The sequence below is a fragment of the Panthera tigris genome, chromosome A1, assembly GCF_018350195.1.
Source record: "Panthera tigris isolate Pti1 chromosome A1, P.tigris_Pti1_mat1.1, whole genome shotgun sequence".
NCBI lineage: Eukaryota > Metazoa > Chordata > Mammalia > Carnivora > Felidae > Panthera > Panthera tigris.
The window spans coordinates 14,924,139-14,939,124 of record NC_056660.1 but is presented as its reverse complement, the minus strand read 5'-3'; the positions used below and the strand labels follow the sequence as shown (position 1 = coordinate 14,939,124).

At 37.3% G+C, this 14,986-nt stretch overlaps 1 protein-coding gene across 3 annotated transcripts in view; it reads left to right on the top strand.

Annotated features, from left to right (window-relative positions):
* The window catches only part of CCDC169 (coiled-coil domain containing 169), a 46,651-nt gene that overhangs the window by 18,794 nt on the left and 12,871 nt on the right, over nt 1-14,986 (top strand). For all 3 annotated transcript variants that reach the window (XM_007097660.3, XM_042957235.1, XM_015544546.2), the window contains exons 5-6: nt 11,430-11,528; nt 11,742-11,795. In XM_007097660.3, coding sequence (XP_007097722.1) covers nt 11,430-11,528; nt 11,742-11,795 — 153 coding nt within the window. The remainder of the gene's footprint in view (nt 1-11,429; nt 11,529-11,741; nt 11,796-14,986) is intronic.

The following is a 14,986-nucleotide window of genomic DNA, read 5'->3' as shown; positions in this document are numbered from 1 at the left end:
TTTCCTTAGGACAAACCACAAAACCCCTCTCCTAGTCCTGCTTATTAACAGGAGAGGCTTGAAGGAAGAGATGGTTTTAAGTCTTACAAATTCCTTCAAACAGCTCGACTAGTCTCTTCATCATGTACTTGATCCTTCAAAGAAACAAGACTCTCCCTTCATATCATTCTCTATTTTGGTCTGTTTATGTTCCACATGCCGACTTCCAATGTCCTTAATCATCATGCTACTCTTTTGTTCATCCTGATGCCCCATACCGTTTTCCTGAACGTGATTCCCTTTATTGTGATTCAGATTCTTCTTTTAGTTACACTGCTTCATGGGGTCCTGGACAAACATACAGCCCAGTTTGGACCTTCCTGAGAGCTATTACCTCACTGAAGCATCCAGTCATGCTCCTACTGGGCTCATTCTGGTCATTTCCACATTCAGAACATTGTTAGAAATTCTGTTTTTAAAGCCATAAATACATATTTTAGAGCCTAATAACTGGGAATTGATAGTAATGAAGCAAAAGCACTACTGAAATCTCTAAATATATTTGTATTTAAAGTGATATATCAGCCATATAGTGAAAGGATTACTGAAGGGATCTTGGATTCTCAAGTATGTGATATAAACAAAGCGAGAGGTGGAGTTCCCACTAGGCATCTGGCTGGTGGTAGATCTGTAGAATCCATCTTAGACTGCTTCCTGATGTATTCTGTCCCAGGTATCACCAAGTTTGTGCTCTCCCCAAAGATCATGTGTCAATTTGGAGACAGGTGTAGCCTCAAATCACAAAACAAGTTCCACAAATTTTATATATAATCTAATAACAATGTTGTCCACAAGGGGGCACTTGGTACTTAAGCACACAGAAGGCTGCATCCACTCACTGCTGCAATTGCCTTCATTGAAAAGTACTACATATCTAGGAGCTGTGATTTAATTGTATTCTCATATTTTTCTCTTGTAAGCATTCAATAGAGTTATTTTTTTTTGTAGTTTTTATGTGTTCCTTAGTATAGTATAGCAACTACCACTGCTTAAAAAATAGGTGGCTAATAGAACTTCCTTTTGACTTGAGATAGAAGAAAGGGACTTAAAAAAAACCAAGTAAGTATATTTGATTTCAGGTATGTAAAAGTATGCTGAAGTTTCTTATTTTTACCCTGTTGTTTCAATGTACTATTAGAAAGTGACCTTTTCTCATTTCTGAGGAAATAGGTGAAAGATTAAGAACTCATTAGTATCAGAAACAAAACAGCTCTTCCATGATAAGAGAAGAATTAATTTTTGTATATGTGATTTATTTTTGGTTAATTTCCAGTGGAGTCTTCAATTTGGCTATAGCTTTAGTATGTCTTTGCAGGCTGTAGTTTTCTAGTATGTGACCATTCATTATATAATCAGATAAAAAGAGCTCCTTAGGAAGATCAAGAGCGTTAAGTTATAGGTCTTCTAATAAATTATAAGTGCTGGGATGAGAGAGTATGCCTTTGATAAAATAATTTTTAAAAATAGTTCATTTTGGAGTCAAAATAAAGAAGCAAAATCTAGAATAAGCCTTAAAGTTATTGGAATATAATTTTATAATTTTAAAGGATTTCTGATGTGTATAATAATTTTATAAATGAATAATTACAAATAACTTGCTTTTAATGGTCCAGAGTATTTAATGCCTAATAGTTTTTACAAAATCCAGAATGTGTCCTTGTTTTCTCTCCAGAACGATTTTTTTAAATTAATTAATACTTTAAAATTATTTATTTATTTATTTATTTATTTATTTATTTACTTATTATTTTTATTTTAGAGAGAGAGCAAGTGGAGCAGAGGGGCAGAGGGAGAGGGAGGGGCTTCTAATCAGGCTCCATGCTTAGCACAGAGCCCAACACGGGGCTCAATCCCACAACCCTGGGATTATGACCTGAGCTGAAATCAAGAGTCAGACATTCTACTGGTCACGCCACCTAGGCACTTCTAATTAGTACTTTTTTTAAAAAAATCAGTTTTAGGTTCTTAACAAAATTGAGAGGAAGGCACAGAGATTTTCCACATACTCCCTAACTCTACACATGCATAGCCTCCCCATTATCAACATTACTCACTGGAATGATCCTACATTGACTCATCATAATCACCCAAAGTCCATAGTTTACCTTAGGGTTTACTCTTGGTTTTGTACATTCTATGGGTTTGGAAAATGTATAACGACATATATCCATCCTTGTAGTATCATACAGATTATATTCACTGCCCTAAAAATCCTTTGTGCTCCACTTATTTCTCCCCACTCTTAACTCCCAATCACTGGCAACCCCTGATCTTTTTATTGTCTTCATAGTTTGGCCTTTTCCAGAATGTCATATAGTTGGAATGATACAGTATCTAGTCTTTTCACATTGGCTTCTTTTACTTAGTAATATGCATTTAAGATTCCTCCATGTTTTTTCATGGCTTGAAAGCCCATTGGTTTTAATGCTGAATAATATTTCCTTGTCTGGATGTACCACAGTTCATATATCCATCCATCTACTGAAGGGCATGTTGGTTGCTTCCAAGTTTTGGCAGCTATGAATAAAGCTTCTGTAAACATCCATATGAAGGATTTTGTAGGGACATAAGTTTCAACTCCTTTGGGTAAATACCAAGAAGTGCAATCACTGGATCGTATGTTAAGAGTATGTTTAGTTTTATAAGAAACTGCCAGACTATCTGCTAAAGTGGCTGTGCCGTTTTGCATTCCCACCAGCAATATATGAGAGTTTCTGTTTCTCCACATCCTCATCAGCATTTGGTGTCTTCAGTGTTTTTGATTTTAGCCATACTAATTGATGAGTAGTGACATTTTGTTGTTTTAATTTGCATTTCCCTGATGCTGTATGACATGGAACATTTTTTCATATGCTTATTTTTCATCTGTGTATCTTCTTTGATGAAGTATTTAAGATCTTTTGCCCATTTTTTTTTTTAAAAACGTTTATTTATTTTGAGAGAGAGTGAGAGAGAGTGGAGGAGGGACATAGAGAAGGAGAGAGAAAGAATCCTAGGCAGGCTCCACACTGTTAGCATGGAACCCAATGTGGGGCTTTGAACCCACAAACCGTGAGATCATGACCTGAGCCGAAACTAAGAGTCAGACACTTAACAGACTCAGCCGCTCAGGTGCCCCGTTTGCCCAGTTTTAAATCAGGTCGTTTGTTGTTGAGTTTTAAGAGTTCCTTGTGTATTTTAGATAACAGTTCATTAACAGATGCGTCTTTTGCAGTCTGTGACTTGTCTTAGAATTCTCTTGGCATTGTCTTTCACAGAGCACAAGTTTTCAATTTTAATGAAGACCAGCTTATTTATTATTTCTTTCATGAATAGTGTCTTTAGTGTTGTTTCTCAAAAGGTATCACCATACCTTTTCTCTAGGTCATCTAGGTTTTCTCCTATGTCATCTTCTAGGAGTTTTATAGTTTTGCATTTTACATTTAGGTCTGTGATCCACTTTGGGTTAACTTTTGTGAAGCATGTAAGATGTCTATATTCTTTTTTATTTTGCATGTGGATGTCTAGTTGTTCTGACACCATTTGTTGAAAAGACTATCTTTGCTCCATGGTATTGCCTTTGTTCCTTTGTCAAAAGTCAATTGAAATAGGATCTATTTGTCCTGGGTGGTCTATTTCTAGGCTTTCTCCCATCCAAGTACTACCCAGGCCTGACCCTGCTTAGCTTCTGAGATCAGATGAGATTGGGCGCTTTCAGGGTGCTAAGGCTGTAGACCAGGCTTTTTATTTGTTCTGTCGTTTTGCTAATACCAGTCTTGATTTCTTTTTGGTAAGTCTTGAAGTTGGTAAACATCAGTCCTCCAGTTTTGTTCTTCTTTTTCAATGCTGAATTGGCCATTTGGGCTTTTGCTTCTCCTATAAACTTTAGAATCAGTTCATCAATATCCATAAAATAATATGCTGGAGTTTTTACTGGGATTGCACTAAATCTGTAGATTGAGTTGGGAAGAATGGACATCTGACAATATTGAGTCTTCCCAGCCATGAACATGTTTTCATTTATTAAGTTCTTTGATTTTGTTCATCATAGTTTTGTAGTTTTCCTTATCCAGATCTTACACATTATATTTTGTTAAATTTATGCTTAAGTATTTCATTTGTGGGGGGTGCTAACATAAATACTATTGTGTTTTTAGTTTCAAATTCTACTTGTTCATTGCCTGGATATAGGAAAACAATTGATTTTTTTATATTAACCTGGTATCCTGCAACCTTGCTATAATCACTTTTTAGTTCCAGAGTTTCATTTGTTATTATTGTTGATTATTTTGGATATTATACATAAATTATCATGTTATCTGCAAATGAAGATAGTATTTTTATCTTCCTTCCCAATCAGTACAGATTTTTATTTCCCTTTCTTGCCTTATTGTATTAGCAAGGACTTTCAGTGTGATGTTGCAACAGGTGATGAGAAGGCACATCCTTTATACCATCTGATCTTAGTGGGAAAGCTTCAAGATTCTTACTATTAAGTATGTTACTATAGTTTTGTTTTTTTTTTTTTTTAAAGATATTCTTTGTGAAATTGAGGAAGTTCCCCTGTATTCCTAGTTCACTGAGAGTTTTTAGTATAAGTAGGTGTTGGATTTGTCAAATGCTTTTTCTGCAACTGTTGAGATGATTACATGATTGTTTTTAGTCTGTTGATATAATATATTCCATTAATTGAGACAGTTTATTTTTGTGCTTGTCTTATTCCCATGAGATTGCCCCAATGAACCATCCTACTTTCCTGAGTTATGGCGTAATTTCAAAGTATAGAGCATCTAAAACTCAACTGTAGGAAACAGGGTCAGGGAAGGAGAATGTGATGGGTCCCAGGAATTCTGCTTGTGGGAACAGTCCTAAGGTGAACCAGGAAAACAAGACACTTTGTGGCTAGCATCTCAAATAAAATCTATTTTAGAATTCATAGTGTTTGAGTATAAAATTATTGAAGAGCTATTATTGAAGTAATAATAGTATAGTTGTTTTAAAAAATGTGCTTAATTGGAATGGCTCCCATTGTAATCAAGATTATTTTGTTTGTAAAATTAAGAAGGGAGATAGCATATGTAGTAGGCTCTCAGACCTAAGCTCTGTTAGGAAAAAAAATTTAATGACTACTACAGTTCATTGTTTGGCATATTCACTCTTACATGGCCCTTTCTCACAAACCCATAGTCTTCTTCCCATGTACAAAATTTCTAGACTACTCCCACTTAACCAAATCTAAATATATCATGTGAAATTGGAAAACTATGCCTGGTACCATTAAAGCGTTTTTATTGGGATATAAGTTGTGTAAAGTTGTGTAAAGTTGGTTTTGGTAAAATTGAACTTGAAATGTCAAGCAAGTGTTAAGAATAGACACATAGGACTCTTAGATTTGGATGTGATATTTATTAGCAGAGAAATGATAGTTTATAATTGAAGTGAATGGATAAGAAGAATAGAGAAGGAGATCTCAGCAGGTGAGAAATTTAAACAAATTTTGCAAGATCCTCAGCTGGAAGAGTAGTCACTGACTTGACAGGACATATAGACATAAAGCAGTTGGCCACTGGGACCCCTTTGTCACCCCGCACAGTCAGGATGCTCTCCTTCAGTCAGGAGTCTATTTTCTGGAGAAATTAAGCTGCAGAACCTCTAGATTTGGGGCCTTCAGGCACAGAGGAAGATGAGAGTGAAATAGAGGTCTAAGAATGAGGAAATTAAAAATACATGGTCTGAATAATGGAACTCTTAGCTCTTGTCCCCCAGAAAACCAGTGGCTAAGATTAAACCTCATAAGGTAGGAGACTGGACAATTCTTCAGTTGAAAAACTAAAATGTCCTTAAGAAAAGACCTTTAGTGTGGTTACCCAGAGAATGTACCTTACAGACTTTCCATGACAGGGGGGTTAATTGACTGAGGACCCCAGGTATTAGGCTTCAAAATCCATCAGTACTTTTGCATCAAGATCATACCTCCTATGGGCTGCTCCATGCCCATAATCAGTGCAGTGGGGATACTAAAGCAAACCTATTCCTGGGAAATGGGACTCCATTGTCAGTGACTTGGCTTAAGGATTCCTTGATGGTTTTGCTTAGGCTGCATGCCAACCTAGGATGTTTCCACTTCCACCTAACCTTCTTTTCCTTTTTCCTTCACTAAGGCTCAGACTTGCATTGTAATCAGTTTTTTGCATTGCTTTCCCAGCCTTCTCCTGCTCCTTCCCTATTTCCTCTCAGGCAGATATTTCTGATAACAGAATCATTTCACATTTAATCCCATCTTGGTGTCTGAAGACCAAGTCTACAGCTAGAGGTTCTAGGAGTGATGCAAGAAAATAGGAGGTGAGGTGGGGACATGGGCCTGGCTCTCTTACCATGTGGCAGGCAGAAGATGCTGTCCTGGCTGGTAGATGTGGCACCAATAGATGGCTCAGAGTGGCAGTTCAACTGCTAAAGACTTCACTAATGGTGACCTTGGGAAATTTTATGGCAGAGGGGAATATTGTGAAATATTTCATATTTGGACAATAGGGGGTTATTTTTAACTTGTATTGACACCCTGTGTAAGGATAAATGAGACTGAGAATAGTTGATAAGCACTAATATCTAAGAGTGAAAAGCAGAGAGTCTTGGTGGTAGTCTCTAAAGAGGCCTTCTATACCAGTAGTAGAAGGGCAGGCACAGTAAAACAGTAGGGCTGAAGACCTGATTGTGAGTTGCAGAGCTCCAGAGGTATTCAGATAGTCAGTCCATGCACATGTGTTATGCAAAGGGCAGGGTCCTGATAGGAATAATCAGGAGTCCTGAAAAGTATGATAGGACATCTGGATGGATGCCCCTGAGGATGTTGACTTAACAACTACAGCTGCACCCTCTGGGCAGGCAGAGGTGACCCACCTCTACCTCTAGTAAGGGCTAGAAACCTCACTGTCTTAGAAGATGCTATATAGTCCTCTCTCTAACAAGGCAACAGGTTCTCCCCTCAGGAGTTGCTCTCACCTCCTCTTCTGGCAGCTGGGCCAATTAATGAGGGTGCTGTTAAACATCTATAAAAAAAAGAGGGGCACCTGGGTGGCTCAGTCAGTTGAGTGTCTGTCTCTTGATTTCAGCTCAGGTCATGATCTCATGGTTCATGGGTTCGAGCTCCGCATTGGGCTCCGTGCTGATAGGACGGAGCCTGCTTGGGATTCTCTCTCTTTCCCTCTCTCTCTGCCCCTCCCTTTCCATCCCCACTCCCTCTCTCTGTCTCTTAAAATAAATAAACATTTAAAAATTAAGCAAAAGAATGGAGGAGCAAGAGGCTGAGGACAGTTAACCCAGTAGAAAGCACAATTCTTTGCTCATTTGCCAGATCTGAACCAATTTTCAGTTTCAGAAATCATTGACCAAAGAGGTGGGTAGATTCCTAGCAGAAAGGACCCTATGTTGGTCCAAGTATATATCTTGACAGTATCTCCAGTTTTCGCCCAAAAGGGCCTCTGACCACTTGTGTGGGTGACGGTACACTGTGAGAAAGGAAACGACCAGACATTTTGAAGTCCGAGTTGACATTGATTCCCCAAATGCCTACAGTCCGAATCACACTGGGCCCCATGTGTTCATAAACTCCCCTGCTCCCATGGTGATCATTTTCCCAGTCCCGGAGTGTATAATTGGAACAGATATACTTGACAATTGAAGTTAACCCCCTTACTGGGCCTTCATCTCTGGAGTAAAAGCTATCACAATGGGAAAAAACACATGGAAACTTTAGAAACTGTCCCTCTCCCACCCAAGGTCAAAATTGTAAAGCAAACACAATTTCTTATCCCGGGGAAAAGAGCAGTGATTAGTGCCACAATTAAAAACCTAAAAGATGGAAGTGTCCTAGTGCCTATCATTGCTCTATTTAAGTTGCTAGTCTGGCCCCTGCAAAAACTGGATGAATTTTAGAGAAAGACTATAGGCCACTGCAGGCTTAACCAATTGGTAGCCCCAACTGCAGCTGCTTTGCCAGATGTGGTATCCCTGCTGGAGCACACTAGTCAGCCTTCAGTGTAGGGTGTGCAGCCATCGATTTCGAGATTGCATTCTTTTTGTTCCAATTAGAAAAGAGGATCAAGAACAGTTTGCGACTTCTGGCTTCAGCTCCAATATGCATAGTGCTGTCGTTACAACAAAAAAAAGGTGAATCATTGTTCACACTGTTCAACACACCCAATCACTGTTCTTGACTCATTAGTGAACTGAGTTTGCAGGGCAAACTCCCATCCTGAAATCTGTATAAACAGACAAATCCAGATAGTTACTAATGACATCTGCTTCCTTGGAACAGAGGCTGCTGGAAACTGGTAGGAACACTTACATGGTGATTTTGATGAATTAATGGAGGAAAAATAGGCATATCCACTCACTATTAAAGTAACACCCACCCTGTCAGTAATTGATAGATCAAAAAGGGAGAAAAGTCAACAGAGACATAGTTGACCTGAACAGCAATCAACTCAATCGATTGACATTTATAGAATATTCCATCCAATGACAGAATACAGTTTTTTCCTATGCTTACATGTAACATTCACCAAGGTAAACTATATAAGACTCAGCTTCATGAGGTCAGGATCTGGGTTTGTAAATCTCACTGTGGTATCCTTAGCACAACGTCTGGAACATAGGAGGTGCTTGATGAATATTTTTTGAATAAATGAATGAATTGTAATATTAGGTAACAAGACAAAGAATTTAGTCAGGATAGGAGTAGTAGTGCGATATAGTCTAACACAAAGAAAGTGTATTAAAAATATTTAAGCTTCAAAGCTTAGAACTGCAAATCCACATCAGTAAATAACATAGAAACTCCTTCTGTCATAGAAACTGCCACTTGGTTAGTATTCCTACCCCCCTGCTTTCATTTTGCCACTTGTTTAATACCTTCCAATAGCCCCCTGTGTTTAGCTTCCTGAGCCTGGCAATCTAAGTCTTCTATAACCAGGGCTTTCCTTAATTATCTTACCTTACCTCTTATTTATTTCTCAAATACTTTGCTTCACCTCTGTTGTTACCACTAAATAATCATTTTGACTCAAGTCTTTGATCAATATATAGCTCCCCTTTTTTTCCCATCCAAATCCTTCTCTTTTGGGGGATCCTGAATGCTCTCTCTAGTCCGTGTTGATTGGCCTCTTTAAAAAAACTTGTGAGACATTTATTGTCTGTGCTTCACATTTTGGCATTTCATCATATATTGCCTTGAATTTTACCTGTTGCATATGTACATTTCTTGTATAAGCTTCTAGAGTTCTAGGTCATGTCTCATTCAGGTCAACATTAATATAAAAATAATTTGTATCCCAGTAGTTTATCAATAAGATAACTTCTTTTAGAACTTAGAGTGTGAGGCACCTGGGTGGCTCAGTCAGGTGAGAGTCTGACTCATGATTTTCACTCAGGTCATGATCTCATGGTTTGTGAGTTCAGGCCCCCACATCGGGTTCTGTGATGACAGTGTGGAACCTGCTTGGGATTCTCTCTCTCCCTCTCTTTCTGCCACTCCCCTGCTGACTGACACACTCTCTCTCTCTCTCAAAATAAATAAATAAAATAAAATAAAAAGAACTTAGAGTGCATTTTCCCATTGAAACAATATTAAAAAGAGTTAGATTATCTTTTACCTTTATAAAAGTGTATTTAACAAATGATGTTAACTGAACCATATTACTATGGTGGGCTAAGCTTGGAATCCTTGGAGCAAAGGTCTGTGCAGCAGTATTTTGCACTACTTCCATCAGTCTCTGATTATTGGTTTAAAAACTCTTCATACTTGAGCAGTGGCTCATCTCATTAGGGTATAGTTTCCTTAAGATAAATCAGTTTAGCCGCTTAAATTTGTGGGACTTTCATGGAGCTTCTTCTGGAGCAAGTTTGTATTTGGGGAAGGTGGACTGAAAGCCGTTTATGATGCCAGTGTATAATTTTCAAAGACAAATAATGCGTGCCTGAGAAATATCACCCAGTTATGTTTTAATGGTAATCAAATATGAATAGTGGAGAATTGTCACAACCAAGGGATTTGTTTTATCACTGGTGTTATTTTTAGAGACAAGAACTTTCCTGGTCTCAGCTGACCTAATTATCCTATTGATACAATTTTTAAAATCCTAATAATTATAAAAAGTATCTAGGAGAGAATTAGTAAAGTTTTTACAGAATTAACTATTTTTCAGCAGGAAGATATGAGCTCTAAAATATCTCAGTTTCACCTTGTGGAGCTTTAAATCAGCTGCTTCTGTTTGTTTTTTTTTTTTTCTTTAAATGTTTTAATAAATTCAGTGACCTAGATCATGACCAACAAGGGTTATATAGAATTCGATTTGGAGATTTTTTTAAAAACATTAATGTGTAAGAATACGAGAAATAATTGGGGTTACTGCAAATGATTAGTTATTAGTTTAGGGATTAAACTTTTAATTCAACTTGGTATAATGCATTATTGCTCTGGCACTTGGCTAAACCTCTACTCAGCTCCAGCTATTTGTGATGAACGGTATCTGGATTGAAGTCTTAGCTTCCAGAACTGTCCTACTCTACAATATTCTCTCAGTTCTTCTGGCCATCAACTACATTGTCTGTTCTTCCTCTCTACTATTGTCATGCTGGTATCAATTATATGGATATATACATAATAATTGTTTAGCATGTGTGGCTTTTGGAGTCAGATTACCTGGGTTCTTTTTTTTTCCCCCAAAGATTATTTATTTATTTATTTATTTATTTATTTAATGTTTATTTATTTTTGAGAGAGAGAGACAGAGAGACAGAGCATGAGCAGGGGAGGGGCAGAGAGAGAGGGAGACACAGAATCTGAAACAGGCTGCAGGCTCTGAGCTGTCAGCACAGAGCCCGACGCGGGGCTCGAACTCACAGACTGTGAGATCATGACCTGCGCCCAAGTTGGATGCTTAGCCGACTGAGCCACCCAGGTGCCCCTAAAAATTTTATTTTTAAGTAATCTCTACACCCAACGGGGGGCTCAAGATCAAGAGTCACATGCTCCACTGACTGAGCCAGCCAGGCACCCCAGACTACCTGGGTTCTAATAACAGCTTCACCACTTATTAGCTGCGTGTCTTTGGACCAGTTATTTAACATCTATCAGATGTGATTTTCTTAACAGTAAAATGGAAATAAATATATTAGCCGTCTCTATGGCTGTTGTAAGGATTAACTGAAATAATCTGTGGAAAGCACTTAGCACAAGTACTGACTTGGCATATCGTTAGGATTCAAAAATATTGTAGTTGTTTATTACTTAAAAGGTATATACTATAGAATTTGAAATCACAGAACGTTATGGGGTAGAAGGCATTTGTCACTGAAATGTATTATTATTTAGAACATGAGTAAATGTAAAGATTTACTATTTATACTTTCAGGAATCCTTAAATATATTACTTAAACAGCTAGAAAAAGAGAAAAGGAGGCTTAAAAATCAAGTGAAAGACTATGCACTGAGACTGGAACAAGAATCAAAGGTTTGTTTTTATTCTATACTAGAAATTTCTTTGTAACTGCCATGATTTTTAGTATGCTATCTACAAACCTACTATATTATTATCACAAAATACTTACAAAACTATTTCCTACACTATTTTAAAAAAACATAGAGACATAAACTTGACTTAGTCTTGCTAGTATTGCAAATCTTCTCTGATGTTGGGTTCTTTATTTTTGTATGTTTCTTGTAGGCTTACCACAAGACCAACAATGAGTGTCATACCTACCTAGCTGAAATGTCTCAGGTAACTTTTGTTTTCTTACTTCCAAATTTTAAGAGTTTCCTCTCACTATAAATTACATTTTTCACTTTTCTAGGTTTTTGATTGGTTTGATTTGTTAAACATGTTGGGATTATAGGAGAAAATGTACCAAGTTTCTAAATATATAAAGTGAAAAAGCAAATTTATAGCTTTTATAAAAAGGTATAAAAGGAGATAAAAGTTTCCCAAATTAAGGGAATTTTTTCATATTTGCTTCTTTCGTTATCTTTTAAGTTTGACCTGTAATTTCTAAAACTCAACCAAATAAGCAGTTATCCCTGTCCTATAATGAAATTCATGGTATTTTATGTCATAATTATGCACAGTGAGATCTAAGATAGATATAGCACTGCTATCACTAGAAAGGGCTAGCAACTTAGTACAGAATTGGAAAGTATGCAACTACAAATGACAGGACAGGAAAGTGATCAGTAAATTAAAAATGATGTTGCATATATTTTCCATAGTTTTTCATTTGCCTTTCAGTTTTATTTATGATGTTAGTATTACAGAGTTTTTGTTTTGATGTTGTCAGAGCTATCTTTTATTTATGGCTTCACATGTCATAGTTTAAAAGACTGTTTTCATCTCAATGTTTCATAACATTTATCACATCTTTTTTTTAGTAGTTGGTTACCTATTTAACATTTAAATATTTAAACCTTAGCAACTTTATTCTGATGGATGTTTTAAGATCATGATATGAGTTTAGTTTTCATTGTGCATTATCTAAATGGAAGCATCCAAAGAGCAGTTGGACATATGAATCTCAGGGAAGAAAAGATAAAAATTGGAGATATAAACATGGAAATTATTGGCATATAGATAGTAAATGAAGCCAAGTGAATGAATGAAATGTATCAGGGAGAATACACACAGGGTGAAAAGAAAAGAGAGTCTAGAATATAGCTCTGCAGAGTTTCAACAGTGATAGTCAAGGGACAAAGAGCCAAAAAGAGGATTGGAGTCTTCAGGAGATAACTAGGTGAGGTAAGGAAGTAGAGGACCTTGAGGTCTAGGTTTGCCGTAAAGATAGTCTGCTAGTCACTAATCTGGTGTTTCCAGAGGGTCAATGAAAGGATTGAGAGGATGGAATTAAGACTGGGGATTGGAGTGGCACCTGGGTAGCTCAGTCGGTTAAGCGTCTAACTTCGGCTCAGGTCATGATCTCGCAGTTTGTGAGTTCGAGCCCCGCATAGGGCTCGGTGCTGACAGCTCAGAGCCTGGAGCCTGCTTCTGATTCTGTGTCTCCCTCTCTTTCTGCCCCTCCCCCACTCATGCTCTGTCTCTCAGAAATAAATAAATGTAAAAAAAATTTTTTTAAAAAAGACTAGGGATTGGAGCTGAGAAGGGGATGTATAGAACAATCTGGGAATGAAAGTCAGGGCAGTAGCGGGTAAACGGAGGCTTAGATTTCTAGTACTAAGATTAAATTAGGAAATTGAGACAAAATAGGATCACTCCTTGTAGCCTACTACCCATAAAACAGTGAGTTTATACTTGATGGTACTGGATACTTAGTTGGCAGCACTGCTTACTCCTGCCTTTCATCAGACCATGAGTCCCCCTAGAATATGCTGCTTTTCATACATGTCAACTCCGCTCCCCTGAAGTTCTAGCGTAAACGCTACCTGCTTTATGAGATTGTGATTTGATGAAAGAACCACAGATTTTGGAGTCATTGTAAATTTGGATTTAAGACCCAGCTTTGTACTTGATTGTCATTTGAGCTTTGGGGCCGTAATTTCTTTCCTTCTTGCTAGAAGGGGAAATAATAGTAGTGTCTTGCAGGGGATTTGTGAGTGTTTAGAGATGTAATATATGTAAAGTGCTGAGTAAAATGCCTGGCCCATAATACATTCTGAATTCTAATAAGTGGTGAGTATTATTTTCCTGTTTTTCTTTCCTGATCTCCCGAGCCTCCCTCTCTGTGAGAGGGGCATTAGATTTTCTTCCTGCCTCAGCTTCCTCCTTTTACCTTTGTTTATCTGAAAAATTCATTTAGGTGGAATAGGTTCTACTCTGATTATGCAGGATCACTGAACATACAATCAAAGCCTATTTTAACAGCTTCCCAGGAAGCTGTTAATCCTGTTCTCCAGTATAAATGTTAATAAGGATTTTCACTCTAGAGTAAATTGTTAATCTTTATAGTCAAAGATGGTTCTGACCATGTGGATACTCCAGTGACTGGAAAGGTCAGTGGATGATCTGCAGTTCTTTCCATGCTGAATACATAAATAATTATTCTTAGGTGGATAACTAGAGCTATTGGCTGAGTCTGTTGTGTATACTTCTGCTGTCTTCACTGTTTTGAATGAAACGGAGTTTCCATATCTCACGATTTTTCCAATTTACACACTATGTGTATAGTTGATTTTTAAGAATATATAAGTACATTCACTACTTAAAAGCCAGGCAGAAAGACTGACTAGATCTGCTTGTAACACATAATAAACTTAAGTTCTATTCCCATAAACATAGAATTTTAGCAGTGGATCTGAGACATTGTTGAATATAATACTTTGGTTTCAAGATATGGAACCTGAGTCCATTCTGTTTCATTGTCAAGCAATTGTAATTATTAGAATTGTTAAAGCATCATGTGATGCTCCTTATTCTCCTTCCTTAAAATCTATTGGTTTTAGTTGCATCCTCTGAAGAATATAGAATAATTCTATACTTCTCCTGTGTAACAGCTTCTCAAGTATTTGAAAACAACCCTTAAGTGTTTCCATAGTTTTTTCCCCTACGCTAAAATATTAAATTACAACAAAAGTTACACTAGCAATTCCCTCCGACATGGGTTCCAACCTATCCAACTGTTCTGTTGTCTTTTCAAACAACTCTATTTTGTTATTGTTCAATTGAAAATAGAGTTCCCCAGATTTAAATCTAGACTTGAAATATAATCTCAATAGCATAGCTGTTAAAATCTTGCCATTTTTTTCCTCCTCTGCTGCCTGAGAAATCCTTGCGAAATACAGATACGATGTTGTTCCCCATTTAAAACCTTCAGTGACTCTGCATTGTCCAGAGGATCTCAGCAAAGCTTGTTAGAGTGGTCTACAAGGTCCTTTCCAACACACAGTGCCTGCCTTTCCATCCATGTTCCTGCTCACATCCTGTACTGCAGCCAGACCAGCCATATATGTGGTCCCTACATCTGTCAT